The sequence below is a fragment of the Corythoichthys intestinalis genome, chromosome 14, assembly GCF_030265065.1.
Source record: "Corythoichthys intestinalis isolate RoL2023-P3 chromosome 14, ASM3026506v1, whole genome shotgun sequence".
In the NCBI taxonomy this organism is placed as follows: domain Eukaryota; kingdom Metazoa; phylum Chordata; class Actinopteri; order Syngnathiformes; family Syngnathidae; genus Corythoichthys; species Corythoichthys intestinalis.
This window is the reverse complement of record NC_080408.1, coordinates 38,223,893-38,238,057: the sequence shown is the minus strand read 5'-3', so window position 1 is coordinate 38,238,057 and position 14,165 is coordinate 38,223,893. Positions and strand designations below refer to the sequence as shown.

Genomic DNA, 14,165 nt, shown 5'->3' with positions numbered 1-14,165 from the left:
AATGTATTTTTACTTTCTTACTGTTGGGCTAGTATTATACATATTTTAATTTTTTAAAAATTAGCACTATTTTGGGCTTTGAGAGCCAAAGGTTTATTCAACTGTTTTCACGCATACCAGGCGTGCAATAAAAAGTTGTACTAGAGTCACTTCTTTCTCCTGTTTCGCAAAGGTAAGCAGCAGCCTGACAAAGACATGATAGCAATGATTTCACATCCAAGTATGTAGCTCTTTGGAAAAAAAAATATATACGGCGTGGTATGGTATCGGCCGATACTGCACAGCCAGGTATCAGGGCCAAATCATGGTATCGGTGCAACACTACTTTTCACTACATGGTCATGCACCACTTTCTGGTTTTTATACATATCACTTATTTTCCTTTATCAGTCTGGAGGAGACTCTGCTGTGGACGTTATCAGCACAAGTCGACCGTGAGCATCCTGAGGTAAGCGAGCAACAAATCAACTTCCTGCTTTATTTGGGCCTCCAGCAGTGTTTGAAAGGGGATTAAGATAAAGAGGCCAGCTTAGTGTCAGGCAGCACAACACCATGAGCAAAGTGAAAGGTCGCCGCGTGTCGAGTCCCCGCTAATCCGCTTCTTATTTGCCACTGATCTCGTCTCGCCGTATCTTCATCCTCTCTCGCGCAGCCCGCCATTGTTAGGTGCTTCCTCCCTCGGCACTGCCGTGACACGCGGCCATAATAGAGCCTAGTCGCGCTCCGGGGAGCCTTGGAAGTCAATTGGAGGCCTGCTTTATTTTACATACGAGATTTGTATTTGTTTGCGATTTCCAGTTTGTCATGTCATAGGTCGCCTCCACAAGAGAGTCAAGAGGATTTGATGGGCAACGTTCTATGCCAGATGTCTTCATTTCCCAACTTTTTGATTGAAAATGAAAACAAATCTGTAAAATTAGGCAAACATTGAATTCAATAAAAATGTTAAAATATGTTCTTTTTTTTTTTTTCCAGTAAAAATATTGACTCTGGCCTGGACTCGAACACTGCTACATAATTAAGTGTGTGCATAAACAATGTGAGATATGTATAACCCCCCACCCAATTTTTTAAATTTAATTTTTAACATCGTTTTAGGAGAATCACATTATCCAAATGGTCATGATAGTGAGCAAAATCACTTTTTTTTTTTTTTTACTGTTTTTATTGCGTTGTTTCCAGCAGTACTAGTTTAGAGCATCAAACATAACAAAATGACCGACACAGATCAAATAAATAAAAACAAGAAGGAAAAAAAAAGAAGAGCCATCAAGGGTTTGTCTGTAGGAGTATATGAACAGAGGAATCACATCCTTAAGTTAGAAAAAGTTTCCATTTCTCCCAGTATTTCACATTTTTCGGCTGAGTTTCTTAAGGAAAAAGTCATTCGCTCCATAATGTAAATCTTGTGTATTATGTCCATCCATTCCATGACAGTAGGGGGTGTTTCTTTTAACCATTTTCAAGTTATCGTTTTCTTGCTTGCAGCTTTTATCTGTGGAGGTACCTGTCTCGTTTTGTAAAACCATTTGGGATATTACCCAAGTAAAACATATTTAAAAAATTTTAAACACAAAATCTTCTCAGAAAACATCATTACATGTCTCCAAAACGAGGAGATCCCACAAGAATATGGAAGTGGCCCACAGATGAACTTCCACATTTCCGCCAACATTTACCATATTCAGAGTTTTTGCTTTGGAGTTCCTTTATTCTTGGTGTAATAAAAAAACGCATAGTATTCTTCCATGAGAATTCACGCCATAAATCAAGGCTAGATGTAGTAGCCGCTGTTTTACATATGTTTAACCAGTCCTATTTCGAAAGTTCTATTCCCGCCTCCCTCTCTCATCTGAGCTTGATGTATGTAGTGGTGAGGTTTTTCTTCTGTGTAGTGCTAAATATGTTTTAGAGATTAGTTTTTTTGTAAGAGTGCCTCTTGAAGCATCCACAAAGATAGTAGTTATTGGGTGTCTGTCACGTTCATTTAAAATGCTTGTGTTAAGATAGTGTCGTAGTTGAAGATACCCAAAATCACATTTTTAAAAACATGAATATGTATTCCTTTCACTGCTAGTCCTACCAGTTGAAAAGGCTTAGATGTTTATTGCCATCAACGACAGCCAATGAGTTTACATATAGTGGGGCAAACAAGTATTTAGTCAACCACTAATTGTGCAAGTTCTCCCACTTGAAAATATTAGAGAGGCCTGTAAATGTCAACATGGGTAAACCTCAACCATGAGAGACAGAATGTGGGAAAATAAACCCAGAAAATCACATTGTTTGATTTTTTTAAAAGAATTTATTTGCAAATCATGGTGGAAAATAAGTATTTGGTCAATACCAAAAGTTCATCTCAATACTTTGTTATGTACCCTTTGTTGGCAATAACGGAGGCCAAACGTTTTCTGTAACTCTTCACAAGCTTTTCACACACTGTTGCTGGTATTTTGGCCCATTCCTCCGTGCAGATCTCCTCTAGAGCAGTGATGTTTTGGGGCTGTCGTTGGGCAACACGGATTTTCAACTCCCTCCACTAATTTTCTATGGGGTTGAGATTTGGAGACTGGCTAGGCCACTCCAGGACCTTGAAATGCTTCTTACGAAGCCACTCCTTTGTTGCCCTGGTTGTGAGTTTGGGATCATTGTCATGCTGAAAGACCCAGCTACGTCTCATCTTCAATGCCCTTGCTGATGGAAGGAGATTTTCAATCAGAATCTCTCGATTCATGGCCCCATTCATTCTTTCTTTTACACAAATCAGTCGTCCTGGTCCCTTTGCAGAAAAAAAGTCCCAAAGCATGATGTTTCCACCCCCATGCTTCACAGTGGGTATGGTGTTCTTTAGATGCAATTCAGTATTCTTTCTCCTCCAAACACGAGAACCTGTGTTTCTACCAAAAAGTTCTATTTTGGTTTCATCTGACCGTAACACATTCTCCCAGTCCTCTTCTGGATCATCCAAATGCTCTCTAGCGAACCGCAGACGGGCCTTGACATGTACTTTCTTCAGCAGGGGGACACGTCTGGCAGTGCAGGATTTGAGTCCCTGTTTGCGCATTGTGTTACTGACAGTAGCCTTTGTTACTGTGGTCCCAGCTCTCTGTAGGTCATTCACTAGGTCGCCCCGTGTGGTTTTGGGATTTTTGCTCACCGTTTTTGTTATCATTTTGACGCCACGGGGTGAGATCTTGCATGGAGCCCCAGATCGAGGGAGATTATCAGTGGTCTTGTATGTCTTCCATTTTCTAATAATTGCTCCCACAGTTGATTTCTTTACACCAAGCGTTTTACCTATTGCCGATTCAGTCTTCCCAGCCTGGTGCAGGTCTACAATTTTATCTCTGGTGTCCTTTGACAGCTCTTTGGTCTTGGCCATAGTGGAGTTTGGAGTGTGACTGACTGAGATTGTGGACAGGTGTCTTTTATACCGATAATGAGTTATAACAGGTGCCATTAATACAGGTAGAGTGGAGCCTCGTTAGACCTCATTAGAAGAAGTTAGACCTCTTTGACAGCCAAAAATCTTGCTTGTTTGTAGGTGACCAAATAATTATTTTCCACTCTAATTTGGAAATAACTTCTTTAAAAATCAAACGATGTGATTTTCTGTTTTTTTCTGTTTTTTATTTCCACATTCTGTCTCTCAGGGTTGAGGTTTACCCATGTTGACAATTACAGGCCTCTCTAATCTTTTCAAGTATCCGATAAGCTTCTGCTTTTCCCGTCTTCCTTGTCTTGTCTGTCTTCATCTTGTCTTTCCTTCGGGTAAACAAATTCACACTCTGATAATGTCCATACTCTGAAACTGTTAATGATTTCTTGATGATTTTTTGTTTATGATGATCCTTTTTTTTTTTTGATGATTTCTTTTATGATGATCTGATGATGATGATGATAATGACAATAAATTCATTCATTCAAATTCATTCATTCAAATTCATTCATTCATTCATTCAAGTAGGAGAACTTGCACAATTGGTGGTTGACTAAATACTTATTTAGCCCACTTTAAGTGAGATGGGATCGGCACCAGCTCACCTGTAAGCACTTTTCATGCGTGTGCAATTTTTGAAATGGTTATCAGGCAAGGCAAGTGTAATTAAGCGTATGTTGCAAGGAGCTGCGTTAGTGTTTTTGGCTGTTTGATGAAGGACGCTAAGCATCGAGGAGGACCCTCTGCCGCCCACCTCCTCCCAGATAAATGACCTCCACCATCAGGGGCGTCGCTAAACTGTATTTGCAAAACATTCCACCCCTGTTTCCCCCCTTTTTCTCCTCTTCTCAACGCCGGCTTCAAATGTCAATGTTGGCGCCGAGTGGAGGACGGTCTAATGAGCTGTCTTCATTTGCATATGCTACATTACATAGACATTTGCTTCCTGTTACATCCTTTTAACCTCTTTAACTGGTAATGATGTTCTCCCTGCAAGACCTCAACATCCATTCATCAATTTCTGCTCCGTCTTGTCTGATCACTACATCCCCTTCACAAGCTTCAACACATTGCCTAATCCACACGTTGCCAGCCCACCTCCTTCCTCCTCCTCCTTTTGGAGCTTTGTCGTCCCAAAAACCCGTGTTCCCTTTTGCCGGCGTTTCTCTGTTAATTTGCCCGAGAATGCATTAGCTGTAATGAAGGCCGAGGGCCGAGGGAATCCTCCAGGGTTCCATTAATCATCACCCCCCCACCACCTCAGACAGGCAACCTTGATTACAAGTGGCAAGAAATTCATTAGAGCCGAGTCTCTGACAACTCTTATCTCCGCCGCTGGATCTGACTCATTAGGCAGCCAAATTAAAGCCATGATGGCCCTGATGAAACTCATCGCTTGTTTATCTTGTGCGATTTGATGCATCTGCCCATACATCACCGTACGGACGCTGCGTGCACGCCCTAAACAGCTTCGTGCACAGCTCCAAACTGGGGAACACTCAGTATCAAAAGTCAAACTGAATCACTATGTTGACGTCACACCAAACGTCAGCTCAGTGAGCATAAAAGTAAAGGCTAAAAAAAAAATATGCGACACATTGGCTTTTTGAAAAGGGCCATTTCCTTTTCAACGATATCAACTGTAATGTGTATGTAAAACTGGGAATATATTTGATTGATTGATACTGTATGTGATGTTAATTAGATTTACTAAACAATTATTTCATAGAATAAAAAGTAGAAGTCCGTGTGTAAATTACGGGTGTAAAAATCTAATTCATCAACACACAATTTTAATTCAATAAAAGCATTTTAATTAACCAATTTTTGGAAAATTAGTCAATTTAATTACACTACTGTAATTTTCGGACTATAAACCGCTACTTTTTTCCCCTAATTTTGAATCCTGTGACTTATTTGTTCATTTATTTGGGTTCATAGGTAGCACTTTATTTGACGGCGGTGTCATAAGACTGCCATAAAACCATCATAATTATGACATGACATTATCATAGGCAATAATGAATGAATGAATGAAGGAATGAATGATGTTGCTAACTCAATTTTTGGAAAATCAGTCAATTTAATTACACTACTGTAATTTTCGGACTATAAACCGCTACTTTTTTCCCCTAATTTTGAATCCTGTGACTTATTTGTTCATTTATTTGGGTTCATAGGTAGCACTTTATTTGACGGCGGTGTCATAAGACTGCCATAAAACCATCATAATTATGACATGACATTATCATAGGCAATAATGAATGAATGAATGAAGGAATGAATGATGTTGCTAACTCGATTTATGTCCAGCCCGTATCTTTTACATCCATTCAAAAGTAAGATAGTTTGCCGGATGACACGAAATGATATCTTTCATAAGAATTTATTAATGCTCATGGCAGTGTCATGTCATAATTATGATGGTCTTATGACAGTCTTATGGCACCACTGTCAAATAAGGTGTTGCAAATTCCACAACTAGCAATTAATGAAACAACTAGGACAGTAAATGAAGAAATAATTAGCACAGAACATGAATTTTGATAGTTATATACATACTGTATGTAGCGCAGCAATGCATGCTCGGATGCATGTTGGACGACAACAGTGTTGTCAGCAGCGGCAGCAGAGGTTGACTGTCCCTCCCAAGAGAACAGTGATGGCCAAATGAAGCTTCTTGAAGCAATGAAGCCTTGTAGCCAATTGGATCAAAGCTTCATGGTGGTTCATTTGGTCTTATGAGGGTCTTATAATGCCGCTGTCGAATAAAGTGTTACCGGTTAATATCTTTTGGTGTAAATATCCCATAACACAGTGAGGACATCTGCGGCTTATCTATGAACAAATGGCGTTTTCATATCAAATTTGGTGGGTGGTGGCTTATAGTCAGGTGCTCCCTATTGTGTGAAAATTATGGTAATTACAGGACTCCTGATAATGTTAATGCTCAAAAATCAATGAGCAAAATGTGCCCTTAGTGGCCCTCATGCCTTACTTTGCTCACCAAAAGACTAGGGTGAATTGCACACATATCTTTGGCACGTTTGAGTGATGTCACCACAGAAGTTTACCCATGATGGCAATGGCCCACAAAAAGACCACAGAACAGAAAAGTCTCACATCAGGAAAAACAATATTAATAACAATTACGACCAAAATTTACTTAACTCTTCCAGTGCCACTTACGATGATTGAGGTCTAATCATCTTTTCATCCTTTTTACGTTAATTTAAATTAGTTTGTCACTAGCAGTCCATTTGAACCAGGAGGACTGATGTTCATTCGATGCAAGCCCTGCTAGTTCAAATGGATTGGACGTCTATCACCGTCAATGATAGCCACTGAATTAATACACATAACAGCATAATGGCTCTATTTTTCTCTATTATGTGTCTTCATCTGATTCACTACCATTGACGGTGAAAGACATCCTAACCTTTTTAATTGTGATCATACACTCCTAGTCCTTCTAGTTCAAATGAAAGGGATGTCTATTGCATTCAATGAGAGCCAATGATATAATTAAACCACTACTCGGTCTGACTGATTACTGATTGTTAACAAAAACAACCATTGGCTATACTATAATATGTAACTAATGCGTTACATGTACTCTGTTACATTTACTGGAGTAACTTTTTGAGAAGTATGTACTTCTAAGAGTAGTTTCTAAGCTATACTTTTTACTTTTACTTGAGTAGATTTGTGAAGAAAAAACGATACTCTTACTCCGCTGCTTTGGGCTACACAAGAGTTGTTACATTTTCCCCTCTTTATTCTACATATTAGATTTTTTTTTGCCAGTGATGCCAAGAGTAGCACTAAAAATTCCACAAATGAGACGTCGCAACAATAATCACGTGCAATCAGACGCAAGCTTGCCGTTCTTTGTTCACCCAGGCTTGTTCAATCATGTGGTGTCTTTAAAGCACTGTAAAATATGAAGTATTTGACTTAGAGTGCTGCCCTCAACATGACTCGAAAGCGCGTATTCTTACCTCTCTCCCTGTTTTTATTTGGCACCGATTGACCACGGAAAACCGGAGATATTATTCTTTTAATTTGATAATATTAATTATGAAGGAACGACTGTATTCACAATTCAAACTATGAACTATATCCACCACCAGAGGGCACTCATGCTCTTTGGATGAATAATGCTTCATTAATGTATGTTTTTTTTCTCTCGTTGGAATTCAATGATTTTCTTTTTTTTTTTTTTTTTTTTTTTTTTTTTTTGTGGCAATGTAATGGGTTATTGTACAGTATTAGAACAACAGTTTATATAGATAACTTTGTGTTGAGATGAAAAATACCATTTTTTTAAAGAAATATATATATATCAAACAAAATTTAAGCAGTTACTCACAATGTTACTCTTGAGTATTCCTTTCACCAAATACTTTTTAAATTGTACTTGAGTACAATTTTTTGGACGACTTACCTCTACTCGAGTAATATTATTTTGAAGTAACGCTACTCGAGTAAAAATTTTGGTTACTCTACCCACCTCTGACTATAATTCTATGATTTACAGCAGACATGTCCAAAGTCCGGCCCGGGGGCCAAATGCGGCCTGTCATCAAATTTCATCCAGCCCCCAGCCGTGACCTTATACTTCCAATTTTATAAAATGGCGACAATCAACAATAAAAAGTTGACTGCGACGGCCGACGCTTCAAGGATAAGTGGAAATTGGACTATTTCTTCACTAAAATACGCAACAACTGTGTCTGCCTCATTTGCAAAGAGACAGTCGTTGTTATTAAAAGAGTTCAATGTGAGGCGATATTACAAAACAAGACACGCTGACATGTACGCCAAGATTCCAGGGAAGATACGCAGCGAAAAATTTAAGCAACTTGAAGCTAGTTTAATTTCACAGCGGCAGTAGTTTGTAAGAGACCGAGAGTCGAAAGAGAACGCCACAAAAGCTAGTAGTGAGATTCTTGAAATTAGAATTTAAAAAAATAATAAAGCAAATGCGACACACAGAATGGCTTGCTAAAATTTACTTAAATATATTGTTCTACGTAAAGGACGTCAGCCAAGGTCGGCCACCCACATTTTTACCTCACCAAATCTGGCCCTCTTTGCAAAACGTTTGGACATTACAGCAACCTTACAGTTAATGCTAGGTGTGCTGACTTTGGCATCCACATCGTTTCACTTTACGTCACCTTTCAAAAAGTGTTTTATTATTTTTTTTATGGAGTCATTCAGGTTAAAGGTGAATAATGGTAAAAATTCTGAAACTATTTATCCTATCACAAAAAAATAATTATTTCAACAGTGGTGTGTAGGCTCTTTATACTCGCAGTACTTAAAGATGCAAATTGTCCGAAGAAACGTAATTCTTTCTATTCAATGTTTAACCTACACTGACCAAAAACTGTGACATTTCATCAGTGTGCTTTGATGTGTATGTTGTACACCTAATGATTGATATTGAGAGGGCAGGACTTCATTCGAAACTCAGGTCACAGGTAAAGGAGTAAAACATGCAGACTGAGTGAGTAAGGATAGTCACAAGGTGCAAATGAATTTTAATGTGTTATAGAGATTATTTCATTTTTGAAGCATTTTATTATAGGCCTTATAATGTGACACTACGATAGAAAATGTACACACTTAAATCGTATTTTCCTTTCCATTACGTTAATCATCAAAAGATGAGCGCTTTTACTTGATTTCAGGTTTTGTACTGAGATAAATCTATTCAATTTAGATAAGGTCCTGTTATTGTTTTGAATTCAGAATAGTGCGGAGGTCCAGCAGGGTAGCATAGAGCAGCTCGTTGTCCTCTTTAGAGGAGCAGAAAGAAATTCAGATGTTTCTAGCTGTTACTGGAGCGGCTGAGCGACGTGCAGGCATTCACCAAAGACTTAAATGAAGGAGCGCTTGTCACCATAGTAGATTTATGTATCGTTCACACATAATAGCGGCGAACAAACTTGAGATCAGCACAGTGACAACAATAATGAGATTACAGCAGCATCGCTCCACGTCAGCCAAAATAGCCCAACACTCTGGCACACTGTTGTGGAATGGGGCATGCCTATTAATCAGCTCCTGGCATGATGATGACCAAAACTTGCTTCTCCATACTGGTGTTACAGTCCTTAAGTATGAGCTGGATGGAGAATGAACATCTAATGTCTGTGTGCTCACAAGGTCACCCCGTTTAAAGGCCACATTCAGAATAAACAGCACAGCTGGCATGAAATATGAAAGGAATATATATTGGAGAATGCTTCAACAGGTGCTGCGGCAGTAATACGAGCTGGGCCGAAGACCTGAATCTGTTTAGGAAGAAAATCGGGAAATGACTGCGGCTTTTTCTGGAGAGTGTTCAGAGAAAGTTTGCATAATACACCAAAAGGGCCTCCACATCCCTTTCCTGTCACTGGATGTGGTCAGATACGTTAGATATGCACATTTTTCATTGTTACTCTATATTTTATATCAGTCTTTGGTAATTGATATAGCAGAACTATTTGTGAGGATCTTGAGTGTGAACCATCTGGCTGTAATAATTTCTTAAGTCACAGGTCAGTGTGACCAGCTGTCTGATTAATCATTAAAATATATAATACATATTACATATCAGTTTGCTAAGTGAAAGTTTTTGGTTAAATTAATTGAATTCAGATCACAAAATATCAGGAGGGTTAATTAGCTTTAAGCTTTTGTTGCATTCTTGGTACACCATGGTGTTTTGTTTTGTTTGTTTATTTGTTTTTTGTTTTTATAAGATTTTGATCATAACAGTCCATTACTAAAATGCCAATACTGTACTATATGTGGCTTATCTTTGTTGAACCAATGTCCATTCTGATCTGAAAAATACCACCAAATTTGAATCAGGAAAGTTGAACCTACAGTCTGCGAACCACAGACATTTGAAGAGGTTTATCTATTATACAATTTTGAAAACATAAAAAGCTCAGAGGACCGAATATTTTTTAAAAAAACTATTTTCAAAATAATCAATTTTGAAATGCAGGTGAGTAACATCTGTGACCTATTTTTTCTTAAATATGGTTGTCGGTTTTAAAAACCAAAACGACCCCTTAAACTATTCAACCAAAAGAATTATCATTCGAGATTAATATACTGTATTCATTTGTTTTAGCTTGGCATGGCCTTATTTTCCCTTCACATTAGTGACTGAGAGAGAAGTTGATCTCGGTGTTAATGAGCCCATGATTGCTCAATCAGTCCGCATGACCTCTTAAAAACAAATCACTCTCTACATCTGCAATCAGTAAATCAATGAATTCATTATTCTAACTTGCAGATTAACAAGGCAAACAAACTAAATGCAGAATACGTCATTTACATTGACTTTTTTTAAACAATATTTTTCTGTTATCCAAACCCATGCAGATTTTTTGCAAAAAGGTTTTTCGATCTTCTTGACTGAAAGATTCAAAGTGGAATCAAATTTTGATATATAAACTGATTTATTAGATCAATAGACTTTACACTTGTCCCTTGTTTTGGTCGTTTTCGTTTGTCTGTCCAATGAAGTTGTCCCAAAACAAAACCTTCTAACATGCAAGCAACTTGTACAAAACAACAAACCAAAAAGAGTCAACAGACTCTCAACTAAATGAGAAAATGACATGCAACCAATTAACAGAAAGTTTTGGCCTGACATATAAATACATAAAAAAAAAAAAAAAAAAACTTTACACATTCTTCTCATAGTGCCCATTTGTCCTGTTTTATGTACATATTCACAAATCAATAAATAAAAGTGACAGCATATGTCCAGTCCTCACTCCAGTTTGTGCTTCATGCTTGAAGAAGTTTTGAAGTGTTTTTCTTTTCTTTCCTTTTTTTTTTCCTCCTCAGAAGATCTGACGTCACGTTTACGGCCGCGTGCCTTGTTCTATTTGTTGATGCTGGCTCCTCACGGCGAACCTGTTGACGTGCACCGGGATAGGCACCACAATTTTGGGGTTCCTCACTGGCTCCCCTGAGCGGTTGTTGACGTTGCCAGCCTTGATGCGTTTCCACTTGGCGCGGCGGTTCTGGAACCAGATCTTCACCTGGACCTCGCTCAGTTTGAGCGCATGCGCGATCTGCGAGCGTTCGGTGAGAGAAAGGTACTTTTTGCAGTGGAACTCCTTCTCCAGTTCGAGCAGCTGCTCGCTGGTGAACGCGGTTCGTCTCCGGCGGCTCTTGCCGGCCGAGGAGGCGCCGGGCGGCAGCGTGTCGTGGGGGCCCAGTTTCAGCTTGCCCTTCTGCGAGAGAGGGCCGCACGTGTTGCCGTCCGAGAAGCTCTCGTTCTCGCTGTCCGCGGAACTGTCGTCCCGGTCGCTGCACGCGGCCTCGGCGGACTTCAGGTCCGCTTTTTCGTCGTCGGAGCTGTACAGTTTGGTCTCGCCTGAACACGAGGAAAGAGAAAATGTTACAAGTGGCCAAAAACAAAAACAAAACAAAAAAACAAACAAACAAACAAAAAAGCATTTCCCCCCCCAGGCAATAGAAACAAATATAAATCTGTAAAGGTAATGGTAAATATGTGCAAAACAAGAATTACATCATCAATACGAACAAAAAGTGATATTGTCACTCATAATTCCTTCAAGAATGTGCAAATTGATCACTTTTACGTGAGGTTTTACTTCATCGACTTTTAACTCACACCTTAAATAATCAAAAGTTGTACTACAGATTTACACAACCTGACAGAATTGTGTCACTGTCATACAAAACGCATGCATATTTTAATGGCATTCACATTAAATCGTGTCACAATGGCACAATTATGAAACAAAACAAAGATTATCTTCGTGTGCCAATATGAAACTAATTCAACCATTTGTATTCATTTATTTAAACATACAAGCACTAACCTGATATCGTGTGAAAAGTTTCCGAGAAGTTGATCAACTCAGAGCTTTTCTCGCGGCTGTGCATCTCGTCCGAGTGCGGGCTCTCCTGCCTCCTCGCGCCCGGCTCCGCCGCACTCAGACGCGGGCCCGGGAGCTCCTGTGGCGGGTAAAAGGTGTCCGGCGGGTCCGAGAAGTTGGGCACGGTGGTGGTGAGCGCCACCATGGACGGTACGCCTTGGCCTAAACTGGCACAGAATGTGTTGGTGAGGCGGCCGGCGAAGGAGGCGAGCGGAGCGAGTGGAGGAATCCCGGAGGAGAGAGGCGAGTGGGATAAGGCCTGCGGAATGACCAGGGGTCGGTAGGGCATGAACATGGGGTAGCCCGTGTAGAGCAGGTGTCCCGGTCTGGGCTGAGGGGTCCCGATGAGGGAATCGATGGAAAAGGCGGTCCCTTGCCCTCCTGGTCTCTGCATCTTGGCATGCAAAGTCCCTCTTCCCCCAAAATCTCAAACTTTTCGCAAGTAGATCCTGAGCCGCATCCCCGGAAATTGAACTATTTTCTGCAGTCCGGTTGTGTTGCCCCCCTTTGCGTCCCTCTTATTTGTCACCAAAACACACGCTGCCTAGGCTCTATACCTCTTTGGCAACTCCGCCCTCTGTGATGTGAACGCGCAAGAGAGAGAGAGAGAGAGGAAGGGAGAGCGAGCGCGCATTGGTTATCATGTGAAAAAGGGAGGGGGCGGTGGTCCCCGGGGGCTCATCCATCTTCCTCAAATTACGCTTCATTTCCTTATTCAGCCTCTGACTTTTTGGCCGTCCTGAGAGGCGGTCGTTTCCCAGTAGGGACCCCCACCCCCATCCACCCCTCCGGCACCCCCTTTTCCAAGCAAATCCTTCCCCTTCTATCACCGTCGACCACACCAAGCCAATCAGCTATTATTAATTTTGATTGATGATTAGTAATTACTGTGGATTCAAAACAACCAAGCCTTTTGTGCCCCCTCGGTAAGTCTGGAGGGAGGGGGGGAGGCAGATGTCCCCCTCCCCACGTCTCCGCCTCTCTAGGCCTGTTCTCCGGGGCCCCGCCAAACAATGTGTTTGGCCCCGGATAAAGAAGTGCTGCAACAATTGTTCCCTGGAGAGAGATACTTTGGGAAAATTAGATTCAGATGAAAGGCGTGTATGAGCGAGGTCAACTGCTGCGTAGGTCTGCAACATGGCCAAAGTCACATTTGTCACAGGGGGTGTTAGGGCTCCTAAATTGACCACAAAAAAAAGCGTCATTTTGATTTACAGTACTGAGGCAAACTGAAAATATCTTTTCGTTCTTGAAGCGTTAATGTCAGATCATGTCAGGTTGTAAATGGCCATGCATAGAAGCTGATCACTCTGATGATGGCGATGATGATTATGATGATTAGCCACATTGAGTCCCGGGTGGCCGAGCTCTCCACACGCTTGTCTGATTGCACGAGGGACACCAACATCATGCACCCGCAGCCCACTCTGATTAGTAGTGGAGGGCCCCGGCCAGCCTCTTGCAGCCTATAATTGCACTCACGTCATTGATAAGCCCCCCATTTTTAAAACATGTACTTAAAAAAAAAAGCAAAAGTATATAGAGTATACATATGTTTTGTCTAAAACACATTCATCACGCGTTTCTGCTTCGCGGATTGTCTTGAATGCATTGTAAGACATCATTTAAATTAAATCAATTCATTTCGAAATATATATAAATATATAAATATATATATATATATATATATATATACTTCAAATAACACTTGTAATAATTATGACAATAATAAGGATTAATATTAATTTATCATGTTCACTATTCTATTCTATTCTACACTATTATCATGTTCAATATTT

The 14,165-nt window shown here is 40.2% G+C and overlaps 1 protein-coding gene across 1 annotated transcript; it reads right to left on the bottom strand.

Moving 5' to 3' along the window:
* Positions 1 to 10,837: 10,837 nt before the first annotated feature.
* gbx1 (gastrulation brain homeobox 1) lies at positions 10,838 to 12,781 on the bottom strand. The gene is made up of 2 exons (XM_057857952.1): positions 12,310 to 12,781; positions 10,838 to 11,837 (listed from the first exon to the last, which is right to left on the bottom strand). The coding sequence occupies exons 1-2, from the start codon at positions 12,758 to 12,760 to the stop codon at positions 11,320 to 11,322; spliced, it is 969 nt and encodes a 322-aa protein (XP_057713935.1). The 5' UTR covers positions 12,761 to 12,781; the 3' UTR covers positions 10,838 to 11,319.
* Positions 12,782 to 14,165: the final 1,384 nt, after the last annotated feature.

Coding starts and splice junctions, on each gene's coding strand:
- gbx1 (XM_057857952.1), bottom strand. CDS start 12,760: ATGCAGAGACCAGGAGGGCAAGGGACCGCCTTTTCCATCGATTCCCTC. Junction 11,838..12,309: donor AACTTTTCACACGATATCAG/GTTAGTGCTTGT, acceptor CCTCGTGTTCAG/GCGAGACCAAACTGTACAGC.